The 17388-nt window shown below is 46.3% G+C and overlaps 1 protein-coding gene across 1 annotated transcript; it reads left to right on the top strand.

Moving 5' to 3' along the window:
- The first annotated feature begins 12646 nt into the window (after positions 1-12646).
- Positions 12647-15185, top strand: IL20 (interleukin 20). Its single transcript, XM_042924777.1, has 5 exons — positions 12647-12805; positions 13100-13165; positions 13260-13412; positions 13998-14072; positions 15108-15185. Exons 1-5 carry the CDS (start codon positions 12647-12649, stop codon positions 15183-15185), a joined length of 531 nt encoding a protein of 176 aa, XP_042780711.1.
- Positions 15186-17388: the final 2203 nt, after the last annotated feature.

The following is a 17388-nucleotide window of genomic DNA, read 5'->3' as shown; positions in this document are numbered from 1 at the left end:
CTTTCTTCCTGAGGAAGAGATCTCACAGAACATGCTATAGTGCACAGAGCAGGATCTCTGCAGTCGGACGGACCTGGTTTCAATCCTGTGTGACTCTGAACAAGCTACTTAAGGTCTCTAAGTCTCAGTGTCCTCTTCTGTAAAAGGGGGACCATGACAGCAATCTCCAAGTGTTGCTGAGAGCACCAAGTATGGTGAAGGGTCCCCAGGAGCCCCAGCAGGGCGGGGGCCACACAGCATGGTGTAAAGAGTGCCAACCAGGAGTCATGACCTGGTGTCGAGGCTTCTCCTGCCATGAACTGCCCAGGGCAGGTCACTAAATTTCTTTGGTCCTTAGTTGTCTGGAAGGTGGACACAGATCCCTTTAACAATCTACTGCATGTGATCATTCGAAAGCCAGAGCCATAGGATGGTCTAGAGAGCCCTACTGTCTGTACACCCTGCCTCCCCAGCTCCGTTTCCTCTGTGTCCCTAGTGCTGGTTGGGGTTCACTCCCACCCAGCCACACTGGCCTCCTCTGCGTTCTTCAGACACACTGGGCACGTTCTCATTTTAGGGCCTTTGCACTTTGTGGGCACACACGCATGTAAACGGAGGTAGGGTTAAAAAAACAAACCCAGGGGCGCCTGGGTGGCTCAGTTGGCTAAGTGTCCGACTTCAGCTCAGGTCACGATCTCGCGATCTCACGGTCCATGAGTTCGAGCCCCGCGTCGGGCTCTGGGCTGATGGCTCAGAGCCTGGAGCCTGCTTCCGATTCTGTGTCTCCCTCTCTCTCTGCTCCTCCCCCGTTCATGGTCTGTCTCTCTCTCTGTCTCAAAAATAAATAAATGTTAAAAAAAAAAAAAACCCAATGTTATGCTCTGATGGGATTAATAGGCTGTTAAGAGAAAGCAGGACGGTCTGCAGAGGACTCCACCTTTCAAGGTGACCTCGGATGAACATCCATCCTAAGCCAGCTGGACAGCTGGATGCGGGCGGGACCAGCTTCGTCATAGCATTTCTGATCTCGCGTGCCCACTCAGGGGTGCACTTGACCCCGGACAGCTGCACAGCTTGCAACTCCTCCTCCTTTAAGCCTTCGTTAAAAGCTATCTTATGTTATCTTCTATAAAACCCCTATTTCCACCTTCAGCACATCTTACACCCCTTTCCTGCTTCCCCAACGTCCTATTTTATTATCCATTTCCCCGCTCAGATGTAAGCTCCAGGAGGGTGAGGATAGTTTGGTTTCTTCACTGCCTGGCACTTAGTAGATGTTAAATTCACATTTCTTGAATAAATGATCTATACGAACTTAATAATAGCAAACATTTATACAGTGCTTTCTGTATACCAGGGAATAGTCTTTTTTTTAATACAAAATACATGTCCTGTATTATAATATGAATATACATGTTTTATTTTATTCTCACAACAATCCTATAGCAGTTCTGAGAAGGAAATGAAATGAACAAAAGGCCACTGCTTTGAATCCTAGCAATACAGATCATTAAACCCGAAGGAGGAAACCGGGGCACAGAGGGGTTAAGTAACTTACCCAAGGTCACACAGCTCACAAGAGCCAGAGAACCTGGTTTCAAGAATGAACTATAATGTCAACGACACTGTACACATGTTGGATGCTCACCACGTCCCAGGCACCGAGGTGAAAACTTTACATATGCTTTTTCCTTTACTCCTCACGATGCTTTTCCGAGGTAAAGATTACCGACCAACCCAATCCTACAGGTGAAATCTAAAGCTTGGTGAGGTTCCTCAACACGCTTTGGTTCACGCAGCTGGTTGTGGAGCTGGGATCCAAGCTGAGGGCGTCTTGCTCCAAAATCCGGGCCCTCAGTCAGGATGGAATATCCCCGCTGATGCATTTGGCATGCGTGGTGGGAGGCTGCAAGCGAAGGCCCCGCACCTGCGTTCCCGCAAGGTTGTAGAAGTAGCAGACGAGGAGGAGGCGATGGGGCGGGAGGGGGAGGGAGAAATACGGAAGTGCCTTCCATCTTTCCTTCCATAGGTCTTGTCTGCTTCTTTCACCTTTCCACTTCGCTGGTTCACCTGCCCTTTCTTTCCTTCCAGACTCGAAGAACGTATCCTGACTCTTTTGTAGCCCCCGGAGGGCCCGGAACAGGGCTGGATTTTTATTTTTGGCATGGTCGTTTTCGTCTTTTCGTTTTCTGCTTTCGCAGAGCTGGTGCCTGAGAAATATCTGCTGATGTCGCTCAAGCCCCAGAGGAGCCGAGGATGTCAGAGGCGATCGGTGTGATCAGTCAAAGCGTCTGAGGCTCAGGAAGGTGGGAGACTTGCCCAAAGTCACGCGGCTAAGGCATGGCAGATCTAGACAGTAAATCATGGTGTAGTGCTCTCTGCCCTGGCTGCCGGGGGAGTTCACTCTATTTTGGCCAAGACCATATAATCCAGGGCCTAGATTACCGTGCTGGATGCCAGCAACACAGATCATTAAACCCAGATGTACAAAAAGGGGCCTGGGCTGACTCGCAACAATCCTGTGAAGTCACACACTACTTAACGGTCCAACACTGAGTGAAAAGGCAGAGGCTGACTTCCGAATGTGTTGCACGATGTTCCCGGTCCAGCTGAGGGTCTGGGCTCCTTCCTGAGGACACTCTCTCCTTCTTCCATCCTCCAGAGCAAATCGTGGGCAGCCACACATGCTCTGGGCAACCGTCTTTGAGAACTATGGTCTTGCCCAGAAGATTGGCCAAAAGGTTAAGAGGATAGACTTTTGTGTGGAATCGTGCTCCTTCCCCTTTCTGTGTGACGCTGAACAATCTACTTAACGCGAGCGTCAGTTTCCTCATCGGTGCCAATGAAGGAGAAAGCTGCTTCGCAGAACTGTCGTGGGGATTCAGAATACTGTCCAAAGCAGATGTGTACAATAGATGTGTAGCAGGTACTCATTAAAAAGGATGGTTGAGGGGTGCCTGGGCGGCTCAGTCGGTTGGGCATCCGACTTCGGCTCAGGTCATGATCTCACAGTTCGTGAGTTCAAGCCCCCGTCGGGCTCTGTGCTGACAGCTCGCTTCGGATTCTGTGTCTCCCTCTCTCTCTGCCCCATCCCCACTCACGCTCTATCTCTCTCTGTCTTAAAAACAAATAAAACATTAAAAATAAAAGTTTAAAAAGGACGGTTGCTCCTATTTGAGGATTCCCAATTGCTCTAATCTGATTTCCCAGAAAACACTGTCATTTCGGGAAAGCCTCCTTCTTACATGTTTTTTTTAAACTGGCAAGTGAGACAAGAGGAGAGGCTGTGTTTTCCTCTGGGTCTGCATCTCCAGGAGGCTGTCAGTCGAGTCCCCAAGAAATGACTTGCAGTTTCTGTGCAGCCGGCCAGGCTCCAGCTGTCTTCCTGAATCTCTCTGCTATTCAGATACCCTCCTGCAGGCTCGCCCTTACTCCTCTTTCTTCAGTCACAGATTTACCCCAATGTGGGACCCCTCTCTTAATCGGTCCAGACCTCACCTCATTCATGCCCAGCGCAATCGCTGGTACATACAAATCACATGCTATCTCCCAGACAACCGGGAATGAATGCGTGATCAGTGGCAGAGACAAACTCATTCCGGGAGGTAGGTTCAGGGGCCAGCATATTGCGTTTGGCCAAGGAGTTGGGGGAGGATAAATTTTTAAACAGCTGTTATGAGCTCTAGAGCATTCTAGAGAGAGCCTACACGTCCAGTTCTGTTTCTGAGAGCCAGCCTCAGACCTCTGCCATGGAACCACCATCCGTAGGTTCGAGTGTCATAAAAGAAGCCTCCTCCAGGCAGGCACAAGGTTTGATCCAGTCACCGTGCCCGGAGAGGGTTGAGGATCTAGCTTTTACCTGGAAGAACGTTTGCCCCAGCATGCTCTTAGTCTGGATACCTCTGTCTGGTCACTTTCCTAGGCACTAAGTAGACTCCGTGGCTCAGTTCACCGTGCCCGGAGAGGGTTGAGGATCTAGCTTTTACCTGGAAGTACGTTTGCCCCAGCATGCTCTTAGTCTGGATACCTCTGTCTGGTCACTTTCCTAGGCACTAAGTAGACTCCGTGGCTCAGTTTCCTTATTTGGAAAATGAAAAGAATAATCATATCTACGTCAAGGGTTGCCTGAGGACAGAATGAGTTAACATTTTATGAAGTATTCAGTGCCTGGCATTCAGTGAGGGCTACAAACAACAAAAGAGCCATTGGTCATGCTCTGTTGCTGTTCTATCTCTGCCCTGGCCTAGGCTTCACTTCCCAAGAACCATAGCTCCACCCTTGGGGCAGAAAGCAGTCTTCCTCTTGTTCCTTCTTCTCCACCACACCCTACTTCCATTTGTGTTCCCTGGGACCCAGGTCCCAGGTCTTGACAAGTCAGAGATCCCTTAGGGCCCATCTCCTCTCTCCAGACTGCTCTCTTCAGGGACAACCAAGCCGTGAACAGCCGCACTCAGGACATAAACATTCCTTGAGTAAATTAATACATATATACGGAGCAAAGCCGATCTCAGATGTCTAGGCAGCTCCTTCTTGGAAGAAACCTATGGCTTTGCTTTTTGGCTTTAGGACACTCTTGGGTTTCCTTGACCTCTAAGGACACATCTGTTTGGTGTTCCTGTTTCTAGCCTAGAGCGAGGAGTCAGTTTTCCCCTTTGTCTGGCCTCCCTGGCTTTGGTTTTGATTTTGCCCAGATTGTTGTCTTATGGTCTTTAACTCCACATCCTGAAGCCAGAAGGTCAGTGTCTCTCATCACTTTCCTGGACTGGCCAGCCCTTTGGGTATCTTGCTAACCCGGGTCCCTGCTCATCTGCAAGCATCATGGTCTTGACTGTGCAGGCTGTGGGGTGCTGTCTGCTCTGACAGGGCCAGAAGTAGCACCTTCCCTCTCGGGCAGGGAGTTCTCAGTTTTGTTGGGCCAGCAGTCCTGTGAGCAGGGAGAAAGAACTCCAGAAGTACCGACTCAACCTCTTCTTCACTTCCTCAATGCCTCCAAATCCCCCACATCTAGCCCGAGAAGAGCATAGTGCAACTCTGGATGAGCTGCCCCTTGGCAGTGACCTCTGGAGGGACTGGGTTGAGGAAATGGGATTATACCCAGGGAGCTAGACATGATGTCCAGTGGAACAGTTATTCGATATCAGAGAGCTTCATCTCTGTAGGGAACCAGAGCCTGAAAAAGCATTTTGAATCCAAAAGTTAGGGGAATACATAGGTAAGCAAGTCTGATGTGTGCAACATTGACCTAGATGTCACCAAAGGAAACCAGACATCGGTTATTAGAAATGGAAGGTTTCAGAGTGCACTTCCTCAGACTGATGTTCAAATCACACTGTCTCCAAGAAAACAACTCAGACAAGAAGTAATCTCTACCCCCCAACCCTCAATGCCCATCGTGAGCACAGACTGAACTTTCTAAGAAACTCCTGACAACAAGCAGTCTCTCCCATCATCTCCAGAAATAGCTTTCTTCTTCTCTCACTTCACGTCACAATCGGGAAGGTGAGGTTGACATACCCATGTGCCTTTGTTCTTGCCATTAGAGCCGGGGATCTCAACCTTCTGTGTGCTTTGGACCCCTTTGGCACACAGCAAAGCTTGTGGACCCTACTCAGGATAATGTTTCTAAATGCATAAAATAAAGTACGTGGAATTATAAAAGAAATCAATTATATTAAAATACAGCTATCAAAATATAGAATGACAATAGGCAATATATAATAAATGTGCTTCTTTATTAATGCATTAATTAATAAGATCTAGCAGCAGGCAGGCTTACAAACTACCAACATCCCTCTTATTTATTTGTTTGTTTATTTATTTATTTAGAGATAGAGAGCATGAGCACAGGAGGGGAAAGGGGGTGGGGGGAGACAGAATTCCAAGCAGGCTCCATGCTATCAGAGCAGACCCCAACACGGGGCTCAATTTCACCACTGTGAGATCACGACCTGAGCTGAAATCAAGGATTGGGTGCTCATCTGACTGAGCCACCCAGGCGCCCCCAAACTACGGACATTCCTAAGTAGTGATGAGTATAAATGTTATTTTGAAGTGTCTGAAACAACTCTAATGTGATACAAAAATATTTGTGATTTCTATCAGTGACAAAGTCACCGGTACTTCTAATACTATTGTGATTTATATTTGTTTCCCATGCTCGTAATCAAAGAGAATGTTAAATGTTAATTAGAGGTTTGTGAAAAGAGGTGTTTTTTCCCCATCCGCCTTCTCCCAGGTTAGGATCTCCCACATTAGAGGTTCTGTTCCCCTACAATGCTCTGGAATCCCACAAGAGGTTCCAAGAGACCATGTCTTTTCACTGGGGTACCTTGGGGTCATCCAGCTCAGTGCTGGATTCCCCAACGTGGGGAATTAAAAGGCAATGAATGAAGTTCGTCTCTAGTCTCCTAGATGAGGAAACTTAATTCAAGGCCATGTGTGGATTTTTTCCTCCCAGATTCCAGTCAAAGCGAGGCTTCTCCTAGGGACTCCTGCTTTGCAGGCAGAGGCTGGGAGGAATTAGCCAATACTGGGGACCCAACTATGTCATAGGAAATCTCGAGAGCAAGGGTGGCAGCGAGTCAAGTGGGTTAAACAGAGCATGTTGGAAAAACGCAGGAAAAGGAAATGACGTCACCCACTTGGTAGGCTCTGAGGACAGGGAACTGAAAATGTACCCTTCAGAGAGCAGTCAGCTGCCCCGCCCATCTCCATCCGGCAGGCAGGCGGGTAGCAGGGGAGGTACCAGGGGCTGCAGGCCCGCAAAGCTCCCACATTGCAGGCCCAGGAGTGAGAACAGTCTCTACTTGCCCACTCAGGGAGCTAAGGTTCTTCCTTCAGCAGAACCTGAACACCCAGCGTTTCCGTGCAAGGTGATGCAACTCGGCAGGAAGCCATGTGCTAGCAACTATGACGTTGTTGCAGACAGGAAAACCCTGAGCTGTGAACGCAGGACTTGCCGTGGGAAAAAAGGAGCGGCTGGGTTTTAGTCCTGGTTTCTAGAAAGTCGTTTCCTGCCCCAAAATGGCTTGGTTGGGAAGCTGAATTTATTTCCTAAGAAGGGATTCTTTTTTCTCTCCTCTGCCCAGCTTACCTTTACAATCACACTGGCTCTGATTATATGCTGATTCCCGGTTTTGAAACCCTATCTCCCAGTGTTGGCTTGATGCGCTCAGGAAATGTACCCCCCATTTCTCCACCACAGCCGCATCATCCCCCAACTACTTTGTTCAGATCACTAACAACGTGCCAGGCACTCTGCCGCCCTTGAAGCTCTCATGGTTGGTACAGTTACCTTCCCCCACCATGATATTTCACATTTCAAAAGGGCTCCTTATTGCTTTACTGTGGGGGGGGGGGGGGGGAGGGGGGCAGGAGGGGGGGTAAAGAATTAAAGTATCAAAAGGCAGAATTGGAAAGACCTTAAGTCACTTAATGAATTTCTTCATAATTTACAGATGAGGAAACTGAGGTCCAAAGAAGGGAAGCAGTTTCCCCAAGACCACACGGTGGGCTGAAGATAAAGCTAGAGCTAGAACACAGCTTTCTGGACTCCAGGTCCACGTTCATTTTCCTTGGCATGAGATCCCTGATGCTATTTCCAACTTGATCTCCCACCTGCCCCTCTACACGAATCCAGCTCCTGCCGGCCAATCTATTGCTGGTGTTCAAAGACGTGGTGAGCTTTGCTGTGCTAGTTCTCGCTGTGGCGAAAGCCCTTCCTCGGACCCTATTCGTCCTCCCTGTCTTCTCCGCCTCAGGTGGATTTTCTAGTGTGCCTATCCAATCACATGGCTCCTTGCTGAAAGCCTGCATAACTCTCTGCTATTGGATTCAATCCAAATTCCTTAACATGACCAATATTACTTCTGACTTCAAACTGGCTTATCTTTTACCCTCATCTCCCCATCCTCCTATCTCTCTCTGATTTTAGGCCATTTGGTGATGACTGATTGCTTTGTATGTCTCCATTTTTAGGTTCAGCCAAGCCTAAGATCCTGTGGCTTTGGGATACAACATAAAGAAAAAAATATTGAAAAAAAATTTTTAATGTCTATTTATTTATTTTTGAGAGTGGGGAGAGGGGACAGAGGGAGAAGGAGAGAGACTCCCAAGCAGGCTCTGTGCTGTCTGCGCAGAGCTCCAGGCAGGGCTCGATCTCATGAACCATGAGATCATGACCTGAGCCAAAATCAAGAGTCTTGGCCAGTTAACTGACTGAGCCACCCAGGCACCCCCCAAAAAATGATTTTATAAAATTTTTTTAATGTTCATTTACTCTTGAGAGAGAGAGAGAGACAGAGTGTGGGCAGGGGGAGGGGCAGAGAGAGAGACAAGGAAACACAGAATCCGAAGCAGACTCCTGGCTCCTCGCCATCAGCACAGAGCCCTGATGAGGGGCTTGAATTCACAAACTGCAAGATCATGATCTGAGCTGAAGTCCAACGCTTAACCAACTGAGTCACCCAGGTGCCCATTGGAAAAATGATTTTAATCGTTATGTTCATTCAATAGTCAAGTATTAACTGAGCACCCACCAGGAGACGTTGAGTCTTGGAACCACAGAAATGAACGTGGAGTCTCAGGCTAGCGAGAGATCTAGATATGCAACCAAAAAACTGCAATGAACTGTGATAAGTACAAAAGAAGTATATGCAAAGTAAAGCGGAGGTCCACCAGTGAGGGACCAATTTTGCCCTGGGAAATGGGAATGGAGAGAGAGGTTAGGGTGAGGCAGGTACAGTTTTGTAGAGGAGGAGAGTTGAATTGGTGTCTGTACAGAGAGCGGAATGGGATCTAGTCAATGGATTTAAAGAGAAGAAAGTATTTCAATGTAGGAAAAGGAGAGATTCATTTATTGCAGTAGAATCAGGATTGCACATGAATAAGTTTAATTAATCATTACAGGTGACTTCAAACAAAGCTATTGGGTCCTTCTTGCTTAAAGGAAAGGAATTGACTGGCATGGGAACGGCTTATATTATCGGAAGGTTTTGACGTCAAGTATTTTTGTCAGACCGTGTTTCTCATTACTTTAATCATGGTTATGGATGATCATGAGAAATAGTTTATTTAGCATCAATGATGAAAAAACAGGCATGAGTTCAAGAGATATTTAGATATTCGCACATATTTTCAGCATTTATCAAGCATTACAACGAAAAGTTAGAGTCTTCATTTTAAAGGAAATTCTGGAAAACATTAAAAAGAATGCTCTGACCCAAAAGGTAGAAAAGCAGAGAATCATAGTGACATTGAATATAATTGGAAAAGATCTTGTACGTTACCTATTCTATTACTTTCATTTTACAGATATATAAACTGAAATCCAGAAAAATGAAAGAATATGGGAAATTCACCCTGTAAACCATGGACTCCCTGAACTCAAGTACAGGATCTCAGAGTCTTAGATATTAAGATAAGAGCTGAGAAGAAATATAGTATAATCTCTACTATCTTGATATTTTTCAAAGATTGTGTATAGTTAATCCCAGGTGCTTTGATTTAATCTTGCCAGGAGGTGTTGTCCTACCGATGGATTAGTCCCTAAGAAAATCTTCCAGTATCCTTAGGGAGAAAAGGCTAAGATTCATGAAGAAAAAGGGCGGCAATATTAGACTCTCTCATGTGCCAAAGATATATCTGTGATTGGAAGTCTGAGAAGGAAAGGATTGGTGCGGCCTGGAATAATTCAAAACTAAAGAATTGGGATCCACTCTTTGATGATGAATGGAGGGAAAGAAGGGCAGCCATTGGTGAAGGGAAATGGTGGAAATAACAAAAGCAAAGGAGAAACGGCAGGAGTGAGCCCATGGTGTCTGCGCTGGGGAGAAACATGGTTAAGGAGAAGTGGATTTAAAGTGGGGGTGGGTGCCTGGCTGGCTCAGTTGGTAACACATGAGACTCTTGATCTTGGGGTTGTGAGTTTGAGCACCATGAACAGCACGTTGGGCGTGGAGATTACTTAAAAATAAAATCTTACAAAATATGAAGTAAAAAAAAAAAATAATGAAGGAGCAAAAGCAGCTTTTGGACTTCTCTTCCAGTTATGTAATTCAGGGATCTTTCCTGTCCTGATTACCATTTTACCTTCCTTCTGGAAGGCAGGTGGGAAGAAAGAGGCACATCTTTTTTTTTTTTTTTTTAATTTTTAAAAAATATTTATTTATTTGTTTGTTCATTTATTTATTTATTTATTTTGAGAGAGAGAGAGAGAGAGAGAGAGCACAAGTAGGGGAGGGGCAGAGAGAAGGAGACAGAGGATCTGAAGCAGGCTCAGCACTTGAGCACAGTGCCCAATGTGGGCTCGAACCCATGAACGGGGAGATCATGACCTGAGCTGAAATCAAGAGTCGGTTGCTTAATTGACTGAGACACCCAGGCGCCCCCCAGGCATATCCTCTATCTAAAAACTATAACTAGATAAACTATAACTTTGTCTAAAACTATAACTAGCAGTCTCCTAGGAAGGAAACTTTAGGAGGAAAGTGTTGAGGTAATGCAGCCTGAGATTAATCTGCCTTAGAATGGGAGGAAGTGCGATGCCACCAGAGAAATTCCAAGGGAGTTCCAGCCCTCACCTGCAGGAGTTCACTTCCTTTCTGTGACCTGTATATAAAACTGGAAGCCTCTTGGCTTGAGACAGACTCCTAGGTGAGCAGAAGCAGCAGCCTTTCCTGAACTCAGGTAAGAGAATTCCCTTTCTCTACACTACTCACACAGTTCTGGAGGTCAGCCTGGTTCTTCCAATCATTTACCCAAGTGTGTTCAGGGCCACGTCTAAAGGAGCCCTTTCCAACAGTACAAAATATCCTGAGGATAGAGAATTATCATGTTTATCTTCACACACCAGTACCTAGCACAATATTTTAGATGGTGCTCAATAGGGGTGCCTGGGTGATTCAGTCAGTTGGGAGCCCGACTTCAGCTCGGATCATGATCTCATGGTTCGTGAGTTTGAGCCCCACGTCAGGCTCTGTGCTGACAGCTCAGAGCCTGGAGCCTGCTTCAGATTCTGTGTCCCCCTCTCTCTCTGCCCCTCCCCTCCTCACACTCTATCTCTCAAAAATGAATAAAGATTTAAAAAAAATTTTAATTAAAATAATCATTTAAAAAGATGGTGCTCAAGAAATGCTAATCAAATTGTTGAATTTAAAGTATATTTACTATATACCCTCTATGCTCAAGGCAGCTAACAGCATTCTCTATTTAAAATTAATTGATCACTCGCTATATTTTAGGTGTGTAAATCATGCATCATTGTCTTTAAATGTCAAAACAAGCTTCTAGGGTAAGTGTGATTGTTTCATTTGGGGGGCTAAGAAAACAAAACTCAAAGAGGTGAGTTTACCTGTCCAGAGTCACATAGACGTAGGGTGACTACCTCATTCAGGTTTACCTATGACTTTTCCAGTTTTAAAACTAAAATCCCTGTGTCCTGGGACACCCCCCTTCCCCCCCTCCCCCGCCGCCCAGTCCTGAGCAAATAGGGACAACCTAGTTTGATGGGAACTTGTAGCCAATATGTCTCAGCATGGCACTGGCAGATTCACTCGTTATTTAAAATGTTGATATGTGGTTCATCATGGATATGTTTTTCATTAATTTTGATATCACATGAAAATATTATTTGTCTTGTTGATTGAGACTTTTAGTGCCCACTTATATTCGGTGCCTGAGATGAGTACTCCATTCTCCTTACACTAATCCCAGCTCATTACAATTTATCTTCAAACTCAGGAGACACTATAAAGTGCCCTCCTATGGAGCCGTCTATTCCAGGAAGAAATGAGTTCCCTTCCTGCCTTTCTTCTCTTTCTTTTGGGACCTGGGCAGAGCCAGAAAGAGCCCGCTCTTGCGTCCCTCTCCGGTGTGCCTGACTATAGTCTTCCTGTAGAGGGCGCTGTGGAGCACAGACACCTCGGGAGAGAGAAGTGCTAGGTGTAACTGGGCTGATTGCCCATCAGATCTTGCCTTTCCCTGGCAGTAAGATTGTTATGAAATCATTGACTTTCTATTTGCCTTTGGGGCTGAAATAAATCTATTATCCCGAAATAACCAACCCGATCCCAGACAAATACCAAACAGCTAGGCTCTTCTGCCCTGGGGGTAGCCATAAAATCCAGACAATTTTCCCCCAAGTGTTTTCGGTGGCTCAGCAACAGCTTCTGTAAGGTTCTGTTTTCCCACAGTTCCCCTGTGGGCTTAAGGGGACCAGAAGAGTGAGCTACACTGGCATTCTGGAAGGGAAGACTGTATACGTCAATTGGGCAAAACAAGTTTTAACATTTTCCCCGAAATGTAATCCTCTGTCTACTCACTGCAAGTGCCTGCTGCTCCAGGCCTTACCTGCTGGGCAATGACGATGGGGCTGGGATGGGGACAGAATAAAGGAGTCGGGACCTGTAGCACCAGCTCACAGACCCTGAACGAGCAGCCGAAGTCTCTCCTTCCGGGACAGCAGCTCAGCAGCTTTTCTTAGTAAGTTAGATGAATGGGCCAGACCGTCCAAACCCAGACAAAGCTATTGAGTTTCACAAGGGGACACCTGGGGAAAGCATGTCCCTGGACTGAATTGGCTTCTTCAGACATGACATTGGGAAAATCAGTAAGTCATGCTCTTTCCTTTGAATTCCTAGCTCCCGTGGTCTTCAGATTCTGGCACAAGATGAAAGCGTCTGGTCTTCCCATCTGCCTTCTCTCTGCTGTGTTTTATCTCTTCTGGACACCTTCCGCTGGGCTGAAGACACTCCATTTGGGAAGTTGTGTGATCACCACAAACCTTCAGGCAATGCGAAACGGGTTTTCTGAGATACGGGACAGTGTGGTAAGCGAAGGAGGCAACCCCTCCCTGCCCCTGTGGCTGCCTCTCTCCTTCTCTACTTGTCCTTCTCTGTCCTCTGGGAGCCCGGCAGTAGCATCACAAAAAGAGACAGGCTGGGGACCCCATACCAGGAGGATGCATTCCCAAGAAAGAGCTGTAGTTCAAAACTGAAAAGTGTTTTGGCAAGAGACGTTGTCCACTGGGCTGTGGCAAGGAAAAGTTGAGAGAGGTCTTGATGTCTAACACCCGGCAGCAGTCCCTGACCTGTCCTTTCCTGCCTTGCCTTCTTCCACTTAGCAAGCCAAAGATGAAATCATTGACATCAGAATCTTGAGGAAGACTGAGTCTTTGCAAGACACCAAGGTATGTGCTTGGTCCATAAAACTGTGGGAGGAAATATAAATTGGAGGCATCTCCACCACCACGGGTGCCACCAACATACTAGTCTCCTTTGTAGCCTGCAGATCAGTGCTGCCTCCTGCGCCATGTACTGAGACTCTACCTGGACAGGGTTTTCAAAAACTATCAGACCCCTGACCACCATATCCTCCGGAAGACCAGCAGTCTTGCCAACTCTTTTCTTACCATCAAGAAGGACCTCCGGCTCTGCGTGAGTAAAGGTCTTGGGTAAAAGGACCCATCGCCGCACATAGTTCAATGACTTAGCAACCAAGCTCTTTCTTATCCCCATTTACTGGCTAGAAAAACTGAAACCAAACGTTCTCATAATCGGTATTGTACCATGTGACAGGTCATAAGAACTCAGTTTTGCTGTCTTTGGGGTATAGGCCCTATGCAAAAAGTCTACATAACTGCAAAATGCTATTTCATGTTAATGATAATTATCTATTATCCATGAATTACGCGTTACACTGTAGGTGAAGGGTCCTACAGTACATTAGTGTACCCTCAGCCTCTCAGCGGGCCGTGGGGCTGAATATCAAGACAAGGTCTGAATAGGACCTAGGTATCCAACAAAGAGCTCCCTATGTGAGCCTACAAAGCTGGCCTCCTCTTCTGGCTGGTGAGTAGTTTACTGATCCAAAATGATGAGGTCTGAAAAGGCTTTCCATAAGAATGGAGTAGGTACAGGAACGCAGGTGAAAGAGTAGAATTCTCCTTACTTCGTGGCAGTGGTGAGGGCAGATAATCAGAATCTTTAATAAAATCCATCATTCTGCGGCATTCTTTTCAGCATGCCCACATGACATGCCCTTGTGGGGAGGAAGCAGTGGAGAAATACAGCCAGATTCTGAGTCACTTCGAAGAGGTATATGCAATTTGGGCCTCGGTAGGGATGGGTGTGTTTTTCGAACTGAGATCACCACTGGGTGGGATAGATATTCATACCGGTAGAAATCCTGTAGCCCTCAACAATTGCCCTCTGAGGTCATGTGGACCATCCCTCTGCTTTAACCCAGGGGACACCCATCCAGGCTCTAGAAGGGTGTGGTCTCTGGAAGACGCTCTGGGATTCAAGAGGGCATGGCCTTAATTCCATCAAGTCACTCCAGAGACATCTGTGTCTTCCAGCTGTACAAACAAGAAGCAGTAGTTTTCCAACATTACCCACTTATACGTACCCTCAAAAACAGTCACAATTTCACACACGCCCATGCCATGCTGTTCCTCACCTTGGTGCCTTTGCACATCTGCCAGGAAGGCTTGAAGTCCACTCCTCACTGACTAATTCCTACTCATCCTTTAAGACTCACCCTAAGCATCACCTCCAGGAAGGTACTGGCTATGTCTCTCAGAGGTAGGTGCCTCTTCCGTCATCCTGTGGAGACTCCAGCCTCCATCCACCACACTACATTTTAGTTGTCTGCTTCTGTCTCCTTCACTCGACTGAATTCCCTGTGGGTAGGCATTGTGCCATTTATCTCTGAATCCTTAGCCAGCCCAGTGCTTAACACAATAAACATTTGCTCGGTTAAAGTTGCACAGTAGGCAACTCCTAACACACACACACACACACACACACACACACACACACACACATCTTTCTTTAAGAAAAAACCCAACCCAACAGTCTAATTACTTTGATCTCTGTGATTCAAGACGCTTGGGTTATACTCCAAACTCTGCCACCTTCTGGGCTTCAGTTTCCCTATGCAATGGACTCCAGGATTTTCCTTCCTCTTGTGAGATCTTGAGATTCCATAACGTCTTTCACGCTCCCCATCTTGAAGAGAATACTGGGCTCGCAATGCCCAGCAGACCTACCAGTGAAAGGAGAGCATTAACCCGGGAGTACATGTTGTCCCTTTATGAGATGCTCAGCACAGAAGTGTGTGTCTTTCAGCTTACGCCTCAGGCAGCGGTGGCGAAGGCTTTGGGAGAGCTGGACATTCTCCTGCAGTGGATGGAGGAGCTGGCCTAGGAGGAGGGTGACGACCCCGCTGGCAATAGTGCTGGCCAAGAGTCCCAGTCCTCGGTACCCGCGAAGGCGTGACCCCCAACCACCGTCTCGCTGCTGTACAACGTAGTGCTGGCCACTGTGGAGATTATTTATTTATTTATTATTTGCTTCCTTATTGTGGTTGTCCCCAGGAGTTCGCACTCTGAACGGAGACCATGGTTTTATAAGATTTTGATGAGATCTTTTCCACCGTGGGGTGTATTTATTACTTAATATATTTATTTATTTTTGCTATTTAACTTATTTATTTTTGTATGTGAAGACAAGACTTAAAAAATTCACGGGTTATATTTATCACCTATGAGTTTTCGTACAGTAAACAAACCCTCTAAATTCCTGAGGGGTGGCTAAGGGTGTTATTCATTTTTATTAAATCAAGGACATGTGTATCTCACTCTGTGAGATATTTAGAAGTGAACTAATGGCTACTAAGTGTGGGCTGTAGAAGAATTTCTGATGTGAAATTGTAGACTTGTCTCACAATTACTGACCACCTCCACTCACCTCCCCAACCCCATACTTGCTACGGAATCTTGTATGGCAAAAATGCACTTCTACAAATAAAGTTTTCTTTGCATGATAAATATCTTCTTGGAGTTTGCGAATGCTTCAGGAGCAAAAACAATGGCGCGGAGAGCTTGAATCTCGTATCACCTAGGGACTTCTTGCTCCTCTGGGGAAGAAAGATGCCAGTGGGAACCTGGACCTTTTCCCTGCTACTGAATGCATCCCCAATTCGATTCTTAATTCACTCACATCTCTGATGCCATGACTCTGCCCTTCACATAAAGGGACGATGACTGAGTGAAGGGCTTCAGTTATCCCTGCCCTCCCCTTGTTAGCTTTGAGCACTGTCCTCTCTGAAACTGCTTTTCTTTCTCACTTTGGGTTTTGCGTCAGGAGACGATTGCAACACAAAGTACGATGGGCAGGAGGTTCTATTATAAGGGTTAAGAACACACAGGTGCAAAGTTTAATTACTGAGCCTTGCCCAGAGAGGTTCGTGAACCTTCTCTTGAGGCTCTTCCACTTTGTATTCCAGCCAGCGCCCAGGGTCTAGCTCGTTTCTGGGTCGAGTCTTTGTCTTTATGACCAACTACTAAGTCAGCATTCTCTGTTCAGGTCCCTTTCATATTGCCCTTCCCTGGGCTCTTCTGGCATGGGCTTCTTGCCTCCTTCCTCCCCACCTTGCTTGGAACTGCACCCCCAGTGGCAGTTTAGTTTTCCCACTTTCATGAAAAGCAGACTAATGCTGATGCCCTGGTTCCCAAAGCCAGCTCCCCTCACTGCCTCGGGTTTCCGCTCCCAATCCTCAGCTTGGGTCTTGATGAAGTTTAAATGACTTTATTAGTTTCTTTTCTCATACAATTAACAACTACCCAGCAGAGAAAATTTGGCAAATACAGAGAAACATAAAGAAGATTGTTTAAATCACCTAGAATCCGCTCTTAAACATTTAGGTGTATTTTTCCAAGATCTTTTTTCTTGGATCCAAATCATGACTCAGCCCTCATTACCTGAGAGATTTGGGCTGTAAAACTTAACCTTCTTGGAATTTAGTTTCTTCCTCTGGAAAACAGGATGATAGTGTCTACCTTTCAGAAGGATGGAAGACATGGGTTTTTTATGTTCCTTTGAAAACAAGACATCTTCTGCTTTCATATTCCACATAATTATCACCTATTTGCTATCAGATTTTTGCTCCATCTCACCTGTCTTCTGTCATATTTTCTAGTTGCATGTGTCCTGGTTTTCTCTGACCAGTCTGACAAACAATTTAGCTTCAACTCTCCAGGAATAGCCAAGTGCACTGAACTCAGTGTTAAAATCACGATAACCACCTCCAAGAAACATTGGAAAGCAGTGAGGAGGTCATTTTATCTGCCAAGGGTGTGAGTTTTCCAGATGGGTGCGTTACAGGTTGACCCACAGCTAAGGATGAAATTTCTCTACTGTTTGTTTTCTGGGAGACATTTCTGACTCTTCTGGCAGTCTGGGCCATGGGAAGCCTGGGTCTTTGGGGACTGCAAAGTACCATGTTCGTACTGACTTGTTACCTCTTTGTCTGTTCCTTTTCTCAACAGGACCCTGGTCTCTTCTCTTCTTGACCTGTCATAGTACCAACAACAGCAAATTCAGCAGTGAAGAAGTCAAGTCAGGTTGT

The sequence above is a fragment of the Panthera leo genome, chromosome F3 (genome assembly GCF_018350215.1).
Source record: "Panthera leo isolate Ple1 chromosome F3, P.leo_Ple1_pat1.1, whole genome shotgun sequence".
NCBI classification, from domain to species: domain Eukaryota; kingdom Metazoa; phylum Chordata; class Mammalia; order Carnivora; family Felidae; genus Panthera; species Panthera leo.
The sequence above is the reverse complement of the archived record's forward strand: the minus strand, read 5'-3'. Positions and strand labels throughout refer to the sequence as shown.